The sequence below is a fragment of the Peromyscus maniculatus genome, chromosome 2 (assembly GCF_049852395.1).
Source record: "Peromyscus maniculatus bairdii isolate BWxNUB_F1_BW_parent chromosome 2, HU_Pman_BW_mat_3.1, whole genome shotgun sequence".
NCBI classification, from domain to species: Eukaryota; Metazoa; Chordata; class Mammalia; order Rodentia; family Cricetidae; genus Peromyscus; species Peromyscus maniculatus.
Genome location: NC_134853.1, coordinates 42,971,153 through 42,987,788, shown reverse-complemented (window position 1 = coordinate 42,987,788; position 16,636 = coordinate 42,971,153). Strand labels below are relative to the sequence as shown.

At 34.7% G+C, this 16,636-nt stretch overlaps 1 protein-coding gene across 11 annotated transcripts in view; it reads left to right on the top strand.

Annotated features, from left to right (window-relative positions):
* Positions 1 to 16,636, top strand: part of Sntg1 (syntrophin gamma 1) — a 925,417-nt gene that overhangs the window by 478,166 nt on the left and 430,615 nt on the right. For all 11 annotated transcript variants that reach the window (XM_076564008.1, XM_076564009.1, XM_076564007.1 and 8 more), the window contains one exon: positions 8,041 to 8,143. In XM_076564008.1, the coding sequence (XP_076420123.1) occupies positions 8,041 to 8,143 (103 nt within the window). The remainder of the gene's footprint in view (positions 1 to 8,040; positions 8,144 to 16,636) is intronic.

Below are 16,636 nucleotides of genomic sequence, written 5' to 3'. Positions count from 1 at the left end.
AACCAAGTATAGTCTAAGACTACTAAATTGTTTTCTGTGCTTACTTAAACAAGATTCTTTGCCAGAAGAGGATTCCTGAATGTCAGATGACTATCAGATGAATATCCCTTTGAACAGTTCATAATAGAGTTCTTAATCTACTCTAGATCTTCAAGGAACCATTTTATCTTTATTTTTTTTCTTCCAAATTTTCACCACAATGTCTTATTAAGCTCAATTTATATCATGGAAAGACATTTCTACTGCAAATTGCTGAAAAACAGAGAGTCTAAAGCCCTAAAGTTACAAAGCCTTAACAGAAACACTGTCAGATTTATTTTAGCAACAGTTCAATTTCTTAGTACCAACTTTTGTATGTGTTACTTTTCTCATAGTTGTGACAAAATATCTGATCAAAGCATTAGGATAAATGATGTATTTAGGCACATAGCTTCAAGGAGTCCAATATATCATGGCAGGGGCAATATGGCAGCAAGAGGTCATAAATCACATTGCTTTCACAGTTATGAAACAGAAAGTAACTGATACTTATACTAGGTTCATGTTCTTCTTTTACTCAGGGTGAGACCTCAAACCATTGAGTGACACTACCCATAGTTAGGTTGGCCCATTCACATCAATTGACTGTATCAAGATAATCTGTTACTGACATTTCCAGAGATCTGTTTACATGGTGATTCTAAAATACAACAAGTTGAGAGTAGGGATGCAGGATTGTTCAAAATACCTAATAAATAAAAGTAATACAACTCATAAATAGATCTAGGAGCAGAAATCATAAAATCATCTCAAGAAGTGCACAAAAGACCTATAACAGAGTTCAACATTTCTTCATAATTAAAGGAATTCCAAATAGAGGGACATTACCTCAACATAATGAAGGCTGTATTATGCTTGGCAAGTCTATATCAAACTGTGGTTTATTGCTTTTTATTCTTTGCTCTTTCGAGGCCCACCACCTAGCTACCAAATAAACACAGAGAGACTTACTATTTCTTATAGAATGCTCAGCCATAACTTGGCTTGTTTCTAGCCAGTATTTCTTAAATTATTTTGGCTAACTTTTTCCTTTGGGCCTTTACTTTTCTCCAATATATGTCTATCTTTCTTAAACCATAGCTGGCTGGCTGCCTGCATGGCTGACCACTGCTGTCCTCTCTCTTTCTCCTTTTCTCCCTTTTCCTTCTTTTCTAGATTTCTCCTATTTAGTCTCTCTGCCTGCCAGCCCAGCCTATTTCTCTCTCCTGCCTAGCTATTAGCTGTTCACCTCTTTAATAGGCCAATCAGGTGTTTTAGACATGCAAAACAACACAGATTCACAGATTTAAGCAAATGCAACCTAAAAGAATACAACATATCTTTGCATCATTAAACAAATATTCTATAGCATAAAGGAATGTAACACATTTTTAGCTAATATTCTACAACATCCAGCATTTTACTAAATAACTAAAAATCTAAGATTTTCCACAAAATAAAAACAAGGAATAAAAAAGAGTGTTCATTAGTGCAATGTTTATTGAAAGTATTACTTTAAGTTTTTACTGGAAAATTCGAAGAAGAGATTGAGCTTAAAGACAAGCCTATTAAAAAAGAAGAAGTCAACACATCCCTATTTCCAGGCCACCTGTTTTTATGCTTCAGTGCTCTAAGAGTCCAACTAAAAACTTGATATCTGATAAACATTTTTAGAAAGATAGCAAGCTATAAAATCAACTTGAAATGTCAATATCATTAATCTGTCCCAATAAAAAACTTTTCCAAGGTAAAAATGAAAACCACACACAACAATGTAGACAAATGGAAATAAAATATAGACTTAAAAATGAACATATACTTCTACTGTGACATTACAGAAAAGAAAGCATATTTAACAAATCATTCCAGAAAAACTGGACTTTCACAATTGAAAGCTAAAAATATAATGCTATTGCTCATGTTATATCAAATTAGTTTAATGTGGATGAAATGCTATAATGTAGGACCCAAAACTCTGAAACTACCAGCAGGAAAACACAGGATAAAATTTCAAGTAATAGGCATCAGTGATCAATTTGTGACAAGGATTCTAATAACATAGGAAATAGCAGCTAGAATTGACATATGAGAGTGAATAGAATTGAAAAGATCCAACACAGTAAATTGGTATAATCAGGAGAATGAAGGTGCAAATACAAGATCCTAGAAAATTTTTGTCAACTGACAATCTGACAGGTGATATAGAAATGATTCAAATGAGATGGGTTCTTAGTGTTGAGAGTGGGAAATGAACATGAACTCCCACCCCTAATCAATAAGCTATCTGCAACTGATACCTGCTGGCAAAGGGGAAATCAAGTTTCACCAATAATATCACTGGGAAATTTGAATCGCACTCCACAGCAGGCCCCATGTTCAGAAATTGTTGGACAACACAAACTGACCTCAGTGGTAATTTTTTGCAGTATTTGTCTCATTTTCCTTTGTTTTGACATTTTTTTCTTATTTTATTGGTGTTTTCCTGTTTGTTTTTGTTTTCCTTTTTGTGCTTGTTTCTTGTTTTATTTTGTTGTATCTTTATGTTGGCTTGTTGTTTGGAGGGTGAAAGAACATAAAGTTGGGTGGGTAGTGAGGTGGAAAAGATCTGGGAGGAGCTGAGGGAGGAACAAAACATTATGAAGTTAGATTGTATAAAAAAATTTAATACAACAATAGATTAAAATTAAAAGTGATGCAGTTATATCACGCCTAAGTTTAACACAAAGGAATCTAAGTAAGCATTCCATAAAGATACTTACATTTCTATTTTTACTCTATCATTTTTCACAATGATCAAGAAATAACAACATGCTAGATGCCCATCAACAAATGAATAAGGAAATTGTGGTACATACACACAATAGAATTTTATTATTCTTCTGTACAGAAGAAGGAAAAATATTCCTTTCAAAAAAATAGATGGGACTAGAAATATCATGCCAGACTGAGAAAGATATTGAGTTAGCTGTTTGAAACCTGGGACTTATGCAGGGACACTTGGCTCAATCTGAAGGAGGGGACTGGACCTGCCTGGACTGATTCTACCAGGTCGATCTCAGTCCTCAGGGGAGGCTTTGCCCTGGAGGAGATGGGAAAGGGGGGTTGGCTGGGGGGGAAGGGGAGGGGGCAGGAAGGGGGAGAACAAGGGAATCTGTGGCTGTTATGTAGAACTGAATGGTATTGTAAAATAAAATTAAATTAAATTTAAAAAAGGTGTTATCTTTCATGTATGGAATACGTGTATTTATAGGGAGATCACATGAAAGTTTAAAAGGTGTCTTATTATATCTTCTTTAATATTCTCTGAAACATACATTTAATAACACATACTCATGTAATACATGAGAGCAGAAGAAGCTATTTTGGGGAAGACAAGGCAGTGAGAAGTAAAAGAGGTGATGGAGGAGGTTGGTCTGAGGGTGATTACAAATGAGTAGTCTCAAGTCATATATACTTATTAATATGTAATGGGACACATTATTTTGTGTGATTAATGAAAACTAATCATATATGTCAAATGCTTGACAGTGTGATTACATGCTGATATCCATTTCTGTCAGTCAGATATGAGAATTCTCCTTCCTTTTCCTTCCTAAACAGCCTTAGCAACACCTGGCATTGCTTATCTTTAGAAACTGTAAAAAAAAAGTTATAGTAGTATTTGCCTTTTCCTAATAGTAGTCACATTGTACATATTTTATGAATTAGTGTTGATATATGTTCTTAGAAATATATCTGATTGATTATTTTGGTCACATTTTGCTGAACTACTTGTTTCATCACCGAATTTTGATTTGAGATACTTTCAAGTTCTTTATTTTTATGACTTACAATATGTCTTTATGTCTATGTCTGAATATATTCCATATACATAAAACAATATCATTATTTCAGTCTTCCTAGTAACTCTTTAAGAAATTAATGTTCACTAATTAGCCATACCCTCCTGCTCCTATAGTGTATATCCTATAATTTTTGAATTTTTATGTGAAGAATTATCAAAATCAATTTGACAATTTCTTTAGAAAAGGTTTTTGGGTCTCCATTACAATATATTTCAATCTATAGGTCAGATAGTGATATAAATCAAATCTTAACAATATTGAGTAACACATACTTAAATATATTGAAAATACTAGTAGTAATATTCTGTATATTTAAGTGCATAGTACTTTCATAACTTCTGTCAGATTAGTGCATGAATGCTTCATATTGCTATTGCTTTTATATATGGTTTTATTTATAAAATCAGTATTATTTTTGTGGTCACCTCACAGAAATGCGTTGAATGTGCACTGATCCCATATCATTAAGCTGATGACCTGTGACTATTATTTTTAATTCTAACACACTTCCTACTGTTTAAAAAAATCATCATGCAATCTGTAACTGAAGATAATTCCATTTCTCCCTTTTAAATTTGCATTCCTATTTTTAGGTCATTGTATTGCTCTGATTTAGCACCTCCAATTAAAATTTTGACTAGAATAATTATCAATGATATACATTATTTTATAAGCATGGAGAATTCTGGTTCTGTCTTTTTTCAGATAGGATGATGCTCTTCACAGCTTTTCAAACGTTACATGCATGTATTCCAGGAACTTTGCTTCTGCTGTTATTCAGTGTCTATTATAGATGAGTATTCAATTTTGTCAACAGTTTTATATTTGGGGTGAACTTAATTTTTTAAATATGATTCATTGTACAGATTTATTTTATAATGTTAAATAACGTTGTATTCTTAGATTAAACTCCATCTAACCAAGATGTAGTATCTTTACATATTTTGGCATTTTGTTTACGTAAAGATATGTAAGAATGTTCACATATGCCTCTGAAGCTCTTTCTCCTGGTGATTCACTGTTCTCCTCTACTCTAGAAAATATTATACATATGTCATATTTTTCTGTTCTATGAATTCTGTTTTAATGATTTTAGAATTTGATATTTCTTTTCTGAGTGCTTATGACATTTCAACTAAATAAATGCAACTGTAAATTCTTACCAGATATTTTAAAGTTCATTTTATGGTCTTTGTCAAAATTTCTAAAAGTTGTTTTACCTTGCCATGAGCTGGTTGTTATGTTCTCTTCCAAGCTGTCATTAATTTTTTTTACTTAAAATTATTTTTATTTCATCTTCACCAACTTTTTAAAAATTATGTTAGATCATTGTTAATAAAGATTCTATGTTAGTTTCCTATGCTTTTTTTAATAGAAATTCACTTTTAAATCACAGTTCTGGCTATTGATCCTTTTAGACTATGTAGTGAAGGGTTTATTTGCGACATTCATTTTTTTCCCACTGGAAATCCCACTGTTCTCTGCTTAGCCTGAAGAGATGAAAGAGCTTTCTAAATTATCCTTCTTTTGTCAGTAACTATTAAAGGGATGTTCTAATTGGAGATTTATAGCCAGTCAGGCCTTTTTTTTTGGGGGGGGAGGGTTGGGGGGAAGCAAGTTGACAGGAATAGTGGACCTTGCTTACCATCCTAGGCTTTTGCTTCAGGGTAGGATTTCTACAGTGTCAGGATGAGAACCCCTAACCTCTGTTCTGGTTGCACAGTCTCTCTGTTTGGGAAAGAGGACTTACAGAACAACTGGAAATTCCCAACAGGAAGGAGATTGTCTGCATACCCATGAGTAATGCATGTTTTTGTGTTTCTTTAACTATTTCTTCATTAAAAATTCTTTTTGTCTTTATTATGAACTTTTTATGTATTTTACATACAAACCACAGATCCCATTCTCTTCCCTCCTCTTGCTTTCCCCAGCCTCCTCCCTCCAAACTAGCCCCCCCATTCCCTCTTCCAAAAAGGTAATGCCTCCCATGGGGAGTCAGCAATGCCTGGTACATTCAGTTGAGGCAGGTCAAAGACCCTTCCCATGTACCAAGGCTGTGCAATGTGTCCCACCATAAGTAATGGGCTCCCAAAAGCCAGATCATGCACCAGGGATGGATCCTGATCCTACAGCCAGAGGCCCCTTAATCAGACCAAGCTACACACATATCTCACTTAACAGAGGGTCTAGTCCAGTCCTATGCAGGCTCTAAATCTATTGGTCTAAATTTCATGAGTTCCCACTAGCTTGATTTCATTGTCTCTATAGGTTTCCCCTATCATGATCTTGAGGCCCCTTGCTCATAGAATCCCTCTTCCTTCAGTTCAACTAGACTTCTGGAGTTCTGCATGGTGCTTGGCTGTGGATCTCTATATCTGTTTTGATAATATTAGTTAGTCTATGATGACAGGGTATTCATCAATTTTGTTACCAGGGTAAGCCAATTCAGGCACCCTTTCCACTATTGCAGTAGTCTAAGCTGGGGTCATCCTTGTGGATTCCTGGAAACTTCCCTAGCACTAGATTTCTCCCTATTCCAATAATGTCTCCCTCCATCAAGTTTTCTCTTTCATTGTTCTCCCACTCCATCCCTGTTCCAGCTCAACCATCTCATTCCCTTACATTCTAATCACCATCCCTTACCCTCTGTTGCTCCCCATCTCCCCTAGTTTATTCAGGAATTCTCATCTATTTCCCCTTCCCAAGGTGATCCATGTATTCTTCTTAGGGTCCTTCTTGTTAGCTAGCTTCTCTGGAGCTGTGGGTTGTACTCTGGTTATCCTTTACTTTACATCTAATACCCACTTATTAGAGTGGGTACATATCCTGTTTGTCTTCCTGAGTTCTGGGTTCCCTTACTCAGAATATTTTCTAGTTCCGTCCATTTTCCTGCAAATTTCATGATGTCAATGTTTTTTACTGTTGAGTAGCACTCTAATGTGTATATTTCTTTATCCTTTCTTTGGTTTAAGGGCATCTAGATTGTTTCCAGGTTCCAAGTAATGCTGCTATGAGTAGTTGAGCAAGTGTCCTTGTGGTATGATTAAACATTTCTTGGGTTTGAGGCAGGCTGATGCCCACTTTTCTGAGAAGCTACCATACTGATTTCCGAAGTGTCTGTATAATTCTGAAACTGAGATTTTGTATCAAAGGACAGTGTAAATAACACAAAATGACAGCCTACAGCATGGAAAAAGATCTTTACCAACCCCATATCCGACAGAGAGCTGATCTCCAAAATATATAAAGAACTCAAGAAATTAGACATCAAAATACTAACAATCCAATTTTTAAAGGGCTACCAATCTAAACAGAGAATTTTCAACAGAAGAATCTTAAATGTCTAAAAGAGATTTAAGGAAGTGCTCATCATCCTTAGTCATTAAAGATTCTTAATTCTTCCTGTGGTTTACCTCAAAGTTTATAATCGTACCCACATTTGTGTGATTTGTGACAACTACATTGAGACTTACAAATTTCTTACTCAACCTTTCTTTCATTCCTTTCTTACACTGATTTTTCTATTGACTGTTTTCTATTTTGCTTTGAGTTTTAGGAAATCGGGACCATTTTTGCAGATAAAACGACCTACTTATTCTATAATTTCAAATATTGAGAATTACTGATGATACCAAACTCCTTTATTTTCTCAGATTTTCAGAGAAAAGAAAAGATTTAATAAAGTTTTGAAGAAGGTTTTTGATAAATTCATGAAGCTTTAAAATTATTCTTTGGTCCATACCTGCAAGATTAGTTTCCTTTTATCGTCAAAGATTATTGAATTTTACAGTACAAAAGACATCCCCATTTCCCCATTAAGCAGTAATTAAAATAACAGATACAGTGGCTACAAGATTACTTAACATATATCATTCTGTAGACTTTGCAATCTCATCTCTAACACTGCCTAAGATAAACACCTCAGGAGGTATTCCATGGATGTTACTGGGAGGTTCAAATTGCAGTGTTTAAGACAGCAGCAAAAGGCATGAGCATAAGAAGCAGTGGATATAAGACAACACTCTTGAAGAAGTTATCCTTTTATCTCTCACAAAGTGTTCTGATGTCAAGAGAAAATCAAGAGGTGGGAAGACAATCAATAATGCCTAGAGCTGATAACCAAAGAAAATGTACAACTAATAATGGGTACATTATTTTAATCTTTTTCTGTTTCCAGGTTCAGGTTCTTCGGAATGCTGGGGAGGAAGTGACCCTGACAGTGTCCTTTTTAAAAAGAGCACCTGCTTTCCTCAAACTCCCACTGAATGAAGACTGTTCATGTAAGCATCTGTAAAGTACAAAGAATAATTGCAACATTGCATTTGTTCTCTGTCTCCAATTTATTTTCAACCAGTAGTTGGCATTTTTTTTTCTTATACTACAGTATGTTATCTTGCTACATGTACATTGCATACAGTCACCAAATCATATGTTATTAGCTTCTCAAAAATTTGTTTTCTTTTATGTCCAAGATATTCAAACTTTTTCTTTCTAGTGGTTATGAAATCTTCCATTTAACTAGTTTTCACCCTCTCTGCTATCATCTCACTCTACCCATCATCTCACCATGCTCCATGTGCTTTTTAACCACTTTATTTCTTTAGAATAAACATCTTTTCAGATCATTTTTCCATTATTTAAAAACAATTTTGTTTCTCTTGATATTTCTTTCTTTTTCTCCCTCTCTCTCCCTCGTGTGTGTGTGTGTGTGTGTGTGTGTGTGTGTGTGTGTGTGTTGTTGTTGTTGTTGTTGTTAATATATGATGAAACTTAAGTTTTTGCCTTAGGATAAGATATCCTTTGTATCTAAAAATGAATAAAAATTCCATCATATTTGACCTTTCATCAACTAATGGACATTTCTTTGGTTGCATTAGTTTGCTATTGTCAACAAGAGTGTTCTTATGAAAGCATCACTTTGAGAGCATGCTTTCTATTATTGGGGATGTGCATACAGAAGTGGGATTTCTGGTTATGTGTTCTGTGTGTTACATTTTGAATACTAACTACTGAAGCTTCCATGGGGACACTGCTATTTCACATGCTCACCATCATCATCAACATTTCCTAAGTCTTTGAGTCATCTTCAATGTTTTTGCTGTTTTTTTAAATGATTATACAGTGATATTATAGTATTGGTTTTAACTTCCCTATCATTAGTGATGATCAGCATCTTTACACACATTTTTTCCCATTTGTATCTCATTTTACATAGATGTCATTTATATGCTGAGAAATTTTCTGGCTTGAACTTGTGCATGTTTTGTGCATGTTGTGACAAGTTCAGGAAGTCATATGTGACTTTGCAATGTTGAGTTTGAATATTATAACTTTTTTGAAATTATCTTCCACCTATGGCTCTTACAGTCTTTCTCCCTCCTCTTCTGCATATATACAGAAATCTTGAAGAGAATTTGATATAGAAATTACATTTAAGAGTGAGTATTCTGATGCTGGGTGGTGGTGATGCACACCTTTAATCCCAGCACTTGGGAAGCAGAGCCAGGCAGATCTCTGTGAGTTCGAGGTCAGCTTGGTCTACAGAGAGAGACCCAGGACAGGCAGCAAAACAACCCAAATGAACCCTGTCACAAAAACAAACAAACAAAAAAAAGAGTGAGCATTCTGATGTCTTATAATTTCTGTATAGTGACCAGTTGTGGGCTTCAGGGTTAGTTGTTATCTATTGCAAGAAGCTTCTGTGATGAGGACTGAGAGATGTACTAATTTTTGGGTATAACCATAATCAATTAAGAGTCTGCTATTTCCACTCATAAGAATTCTCTGTGTGTGTGTGTGCGCGTGTGCGTGTGCGTGTGAGTGTGTGTGTGCGTGTGCGCGTGCGCGTGCGTGTGCGTGTGCGTGTGCGTGTGCGTGTGTGTGTGTGTGTGTGTGTGTGTGTTTGGGGTAAGGGATATGGATGCACTTACATTCCAACAAGCATCAAAACTTGAGGATGCTGTCTTTTCTCTAGTGTGCATTTTTGGCCACAGTATCTCAAATCATGCAAAATTACATTTCTGTCTTTAATTATGTTGCATTGATCAACATGTCTGTTTTTACAGAAGTACCATTCAATCTTCATTATAAATCTGTATTATGACTTAAAATCTGGAATGGGGATACCTAAAATAGTTATTTAAATATTCAGGATAATTTGAGCTTTCCTGGGTCTTTGGTGTTTCCATATAAATTTTGATTAATATTTTAAATTATGTAAAAAGTGAATGGGAATTTTTAAGAAATTGCATTGAATTTTAAGTTTGCTTTTGGTGAAATGATTATTTTCAAAATATTAATCCTATGAACACTTTAGAATAGGGAGTCTTTCCAGCTTTTCTTATCTTCTTCATCTTTTCTTAATCAATATTAAAATTTTTTATTTTATGAAAGACATGTCTTTCACTTTGTTTTATCCCAATAAATGTCATTTTTTTATTTGAGGTTATTTCTAAATTATACTGTTTCCTATTTCTTTCTTGGTATATTTGTTCTTTGTATATAGAATAGCTTTTGATATTTTTATCCCTTTAGTTTGCTAAATGCACTTAACAGTTATAGAAATTTAATGGTGGGGCATTTAGGGTCTTCTATGTATAAATTCATATTGTGTTCAAGTAATGATATGTTACTTCTTCATTTCTGTTTGTATCTCTTTGATCTCCTTCATTTGTATAATTATTTTACCTAAGTTTTCACACACTGTTAAACAGAAAAAAAAAGGTGGATTTATAAGACAAATTGCAAAATGGTCTTACTAATACAAAAAACCTGGAGCCAGATATTGAGGTGAAAACTGAGAGACCAGAAAAGCAGAAAGAAGCCAACCACATTCTTACTGCTAGGAAATCCCCAGGCAAAGAGAGAGATACTTCCTGTATACTCACACCGACATACCGACATACCTTTCTCTGCCCTTCCATCTTACTTCCTCTTCCCATCCAGTTACATCACTTTCTTCTTTCCACCTAGATCTATCACTCATGTCTTTCTGTACAGAATTCCAGACTTCTTGCTAGCTGGCACTGAAATTAAAGATTCATGCCACCCTGCCTGGCTCTTTTCCCAATGTAGCCTTGAACTCACATAGATCCAAATGAATCTCTGCCTCCTAGATGCTAGGATTAAGAGTGTGTGCTACCACTGCCTGACCTCTATGTTTACTACAGTAGCTGACTTTTTCCTCTGATAGTCTTTATTGGGTGCACAAATAAAATATCACCACATTTCCCCTTTTTGGTCTAAAATACAAAAGTTATAACTAATATAAGAAAAACTACATACAATAAGTACATTATAAAATATATACAGGCAATAAATATATCAACAATGTCTAGCCCATTTACATTTGACAGATCCAATGAAAATATTCCATTATCTATCCTATTTTGGTGAGTCCAAAATGTACTTAATTCACTTTCTATCCTAACTTGTATTACCAACCAAAAACTTTGATATCTTTTAAACTTATACACTTTACACCTCTTTAGTGAGTTTCTTTTCTGAAATTGTTGACAAGGGAAATTATAACTATCTTCAACTCCCTCAGAGACCCAAGAAGGAAATAATATTGCCTAGTTAAACAGGAAGTGCAAACAACTTCCAAAAAATGTGAGTTATTACAGAAACAGCTAGCTACCTGGAGAGTTATCTGAGGTTTCTCTGCAAAGTTGGGGCATCCATGTTTGGTCTAGAGGCCTAGCATATATGAAAGACTCATCTGTGATGCAGGATTTTCTAAAGAGCTTTCCTACCTTGTCATGGCAATCATCAGAAGTCCTTTTATTTATGTCCTATTCATTCATTTGGACAGCATACTGTCAGCAGTTGAGGCAAGGGCCTGTTCTTGCCCAATGGCTAACTTTTGCCCCAATGAAAGTAAACTCCATGTGGAGTTTCTTCATGCCCATCATCTCCTCTCAAATAGTTTTGTACTACCAGAAGCAGATATGTCTCATAGTCATAAAAAGAAGAAAAAAATCTGTTATTAAAACATCTTAAATGACATATTCTGCAGATCTCTGAAGTGTTTGAAGATGACCTGTCTATCTAAAATATATTTCTGCTTGACTTTGAAAACATACCTAATATGACTACAAGTTTGATTGTCATGACTAACTACTAACCTGCATTTTTTTATATCCTAATTCATTGGTAATAATAAATTTCAAGGACTAGCAATTTATATTACATTGTTAAATGGACTGTATAGGTACAATACATTGAACATGATTAGAAATATATGTACAGTATTTTCTAACAAAATCAATCTCATATTTGTATCAATATACAAAATTTGTATACAATATATAAAAATCCAATCCAATGTAAAATATTTAAAACTAGCAGTTGCCTTCTAAAAGTAGATTCAATAATCTACCTTTTTATCTTATATCTATCTAAATCAATCTCAAATTTTTAGCAATATACATGATCTATATACAATATAAAAAATCTAAACCAATGTAAAGTATTTATAATTAACAGTCACCTTTTAAAAGTAGCTTCAATAATCTACCTTTTTATCTTATCAAATCCATATTTTCCCTTATTTTCTTTTCAGAGTAGATTCAATAATCTATCTCTTCTCTATATACTCTATTTTTTTCAAACAAGAACTCTGAAACTAATTTCCTTTGTTTCACTTTTTTCTTAACCATTAACAATTAACAAATTATAACCAATCATCCTAAGCAGTGACAATTATCCATAACCCATTGAATAACCAAAAACCACCCACCTTACTTCTTGGGAATGTGGGTGTCATGTTCTTAAAATTAGTTCCTGCTTCCTGGGGGGCAAAATAATCTTTAGGGGATCCTGAAAAAAAATTTTAGTTAATTGTCAAGTCCTGGTGGAGGTAGCTATATCATGTGTTGTCTATTCTCTACATAATGGAAAATGCAGGACTTATCTCAAGTCCTAGCTTGAGTCATCTGCGAGGTTGGATAATCTCAGCTAGCTATTGCAAAACTGACCTGAGCAGTTTGCTGTGGTTGATATATTGTGCACCCCAATAAACTTATCTGGGGGTCACAGAACAGAACAGCCATAAGATTAAACATAGAGGTTAGGCAGTGGTAGCACAAGCCTTTAATCCAAGCTTTCCAGAGGAAGAAATTCATCTGGATCTCTGTGAGTTCAAAGCCACACTGGAAACAGCCAGGCATGGTGACTCATGCCTTTAATCCCAGAAAGGTATATAAGGCATGAGGACCAGGAACTAGAGCTGGTTAAGCCTTTAGGCTTTTGAGCAGCAGTTCAGCTGAGATTGATTTGTATGAGGCATCAAAGGCTTTCAGTCTGAGGAAAAAGGATCAGCTGGGGAATTGAAAAGGTGAGGTGGCTGTGGCTTGTTCTGCTTCTCTGATCGTCCAGCGTTGACCCCGGTACCTGGCTCCAGGTTTGTTTTTATTAATAAGACCCTTTAAGATTCATGCTGCAGTTTGCAGTCTAAAGTTGATCTTTGGATGGTGTTTGTCAGCTTAATTGTATTATCATCATTGTGGAGCCCCATCATCTTTTTGGAGACTTCAAAGTCACTATTAGGCACAGACATGTTTCACTATAGAAAACCGAAAGAGACTCAAACATGAAAACATGTACAGGCTGCTAGTGAAGCTTTTTTTCTAGAATTAGTTAGTACTCTACATGGCCATTAATATGGTAAAAGTTTAATATATATATAAATATAAATAATGTAGAATATAGTATAAGTTCAAATGTATATATATATATATGTATATACAATAATCTTATAAATTTTGATATGAAATTCATACCTTAAGAAAAGTTTTAAAGAATTAAAATAAAATCAAGGAATTATGAGATTAGTGCAATAGAATAATTCCTTAATTTTTTATGTCCCATATCAAATGGTTTTTACAGAGATTTTGCATTTGCTTTTAACAAGCATGCTTGGTTTTAGAGGAGAGAACCATCCTCCAACTCCAAAGCCAGCTTTAATTTTTAATTGAATTGGGACTACAAGAAGACCATTTGTGTTAAGTGTCTGTTGAGAACAGCAGAAACAAACATTTAAGAAGACTTATGAAATTTTATATATACCAATGGGCCATTTACTCTTTTTCTTGGGACATTTTTTGGGGGGGTGATTTGTTTTTTTCTTCAGATGTCTCATTTGTTCGGTGTTCTTCAGATTCCTTAGCCTTCATTCTCTTGAAAGACAAGAACAAAAACCCTTCCCTACCCTAGCTTTGGGGAGATTCCCTTTTGGCAAGTTATATCTAATTACATGATAAGCATTTGTTAGAGTTATAAGTTAGTTTAAATTGGATGGTCATGCTGGTTGATCATCACCTCTTCTAACTAAGAGGTCTCTTGTACAAATTGAACCTTTATCAATTGTGAGGTTATCCATAGCTTTTATTCTCCTGTAGAAACAAAAGCAAATTTCATCCCCAACATAATACATATCCTGGTTTCTATTCTGAAGTCAATATATCCTTAAAGTATATAGGCTGATTTATTTCTGTAGTTTTTGTCTCTCTTCAGCTGTTGTTCCTTTCTCATTAGCATTGAGAAAAATTTAAGTTAATAGAGCAGGTTAGGAAAAATCCATTAATACCACCAGAATAGCATATAATTCCAATTTTTGAACAGAAATATAAGGATTTTGAACCACTTTACTTAGATTTGTAATCTGCCTGGCCTTCTTTGTTTGTGTCTGTATGAAATGTAGGGACTACAGATCTTGGTGTTTCCCATACAATGTGAAGCAGGTTCCAGTTAACTACTTTCATAAGTTGAATTGCGATGCTTTTGAGATATTAATTTTTAATCTCTCCCAAAAAATTACTGCAAGCTCTCTGCCAAGGTTCACTTTCTAACCACAACTTGTCAATTTCTGCTGAGTTTATTTCTGCTAATTAACAAAGTCTCCATTTTCCTTTTAAAATCAACTCAGATTTTTTTCCCTATAGGTTTTTAATTTTTTTACTCTGTTTATTTGGTAGAAATATCCATTCTAATATAATATCTCATTTCATCATTTCTTACCCCAACAGCAGTCCATAGATAGGGAATATTTTCTAATAATCTTTGAAAGTCATTAAGAGTATGTAATCGATCTCTCCTAATTTGCACCTTTTAGGGTCTAATATTTTGTAGACATATTTTATATCCTAAACAATTAATAGAATCTCTTCTTTGTATGTTTTCAGGAGCAATTTGTAATTCTCAACAAGTCAAATTTTTCTTTACTTCTTCCAACATTCTTTCTAAAATATCTGCATTTGAATCAGTTGGTAAAATATCACCCATATAATGATTAATTTTAGATTTAGGAAATTGTTTACATATTACTTCCAACAACTGTCATACAAAATATTGGCATAGGGTGGCTATTTAACATCTCCTGTGGGAGAACCCTCCATTTTGTACTCTGTTTCACTTGAGATAATGTTCCAGTTGCTGACAACTGAACATTTATCTCTACAAGAGGCCAATTTGGATTCCAAGATTCCAGTGCAATTATTGTTATGCATGTACCTGTGTCTATAAGACCTTCAATGAGAATGTCATTTATTCATATTTATTTTTGATCTTTTTTCATTTATATAAATTTGCTCAAAATTTTGCTTTATGGTTTCTCCTGAATTTTTTTTTCCCTCTGCTATAGCTGCTCTATCACCAAAAGCAATCTAGTTTTTCACAATAGGCATTTGGTTATTTAATTGCTATGGGAAGGGTTTTCTCCTATGATGGCAAGAAAGGACTGAACTTAATTTGCCACAGAGGCCTGTGAGAGGTCCCTTAGGGAGTCTCCCAATGGCAAAGGAAAAGGATTACTTTGTCTGTCCCTTGTTTATCTACATTTATTAGTCAAATATTCTGCATAATCCAGAAGGGAGGGGCATTCTGTTAGCATTGTTTCTTGAAGAAACATTGTTTCTGGAATGCCCTGTTTGCAGTCCCTTTTTAGGTTACTTTGTTTATCATGATTAAAGCATCTGACATTTTTTTTTTCTTCAAACCTCTGGAAATCACTTCTCCTATCCAAGTATCATCATGGCCATGGGATTCAATATTAATTGTATCTCAGATCCATTCCTCCATGGGTTCTGATCTTGCATTTAATGGCCTAATTACCCTTTTACATGCTGCATTAGTAATTTCAAAAGCCAGTGATTTATTTATTATCTGCCTGGCTGTAGCGATAATGCCCATGCTACCACCATCCATTCACCATGTCTGAGCAAGGGGCTGTCGATCGAAAAACAGAGACAAAAGACAGCTGGTCACTCGCCTCAGCAGAATGCCAAATGCCGTTTATTGAAAGAGGGAGAAAACCTTAAATACAGGCTTACAGCACAATGGGAGAACCCCAGAGGGCAGAAGTTTGCTACTGATGTTACAGTCTAACATCTAAGCTGTTAACATCCAATATGCAGGATACACAAACAAGGAACTTCCCTTAAGCATTCAGGAGGGTGGAAACCAGCAGAGAATAAGCATAGGGAGGACATCTGGTCAAGGTTAGCAAGCAGGCAACAGCTTACTCAATATGGGAGGAGGCCAGGGCCCTACACCTGGCTTCTGAATTTCCTATCATTTTGCTGATGAAGACAGCCTCTGTAAGAAATCCATGAAGGCTTCTTTTGGGTCCTCTATAATTTTTGTAGATGACCCATTTTTTTCTATTGCCTTAATTCACTCCCAAGCACTCAGGGCTGCCATTCACCATAAAATTAGGGTATGGCCACCATATAAATACTATCTTTGTTTATCAGCATAATCACCTTCTCCAAGAA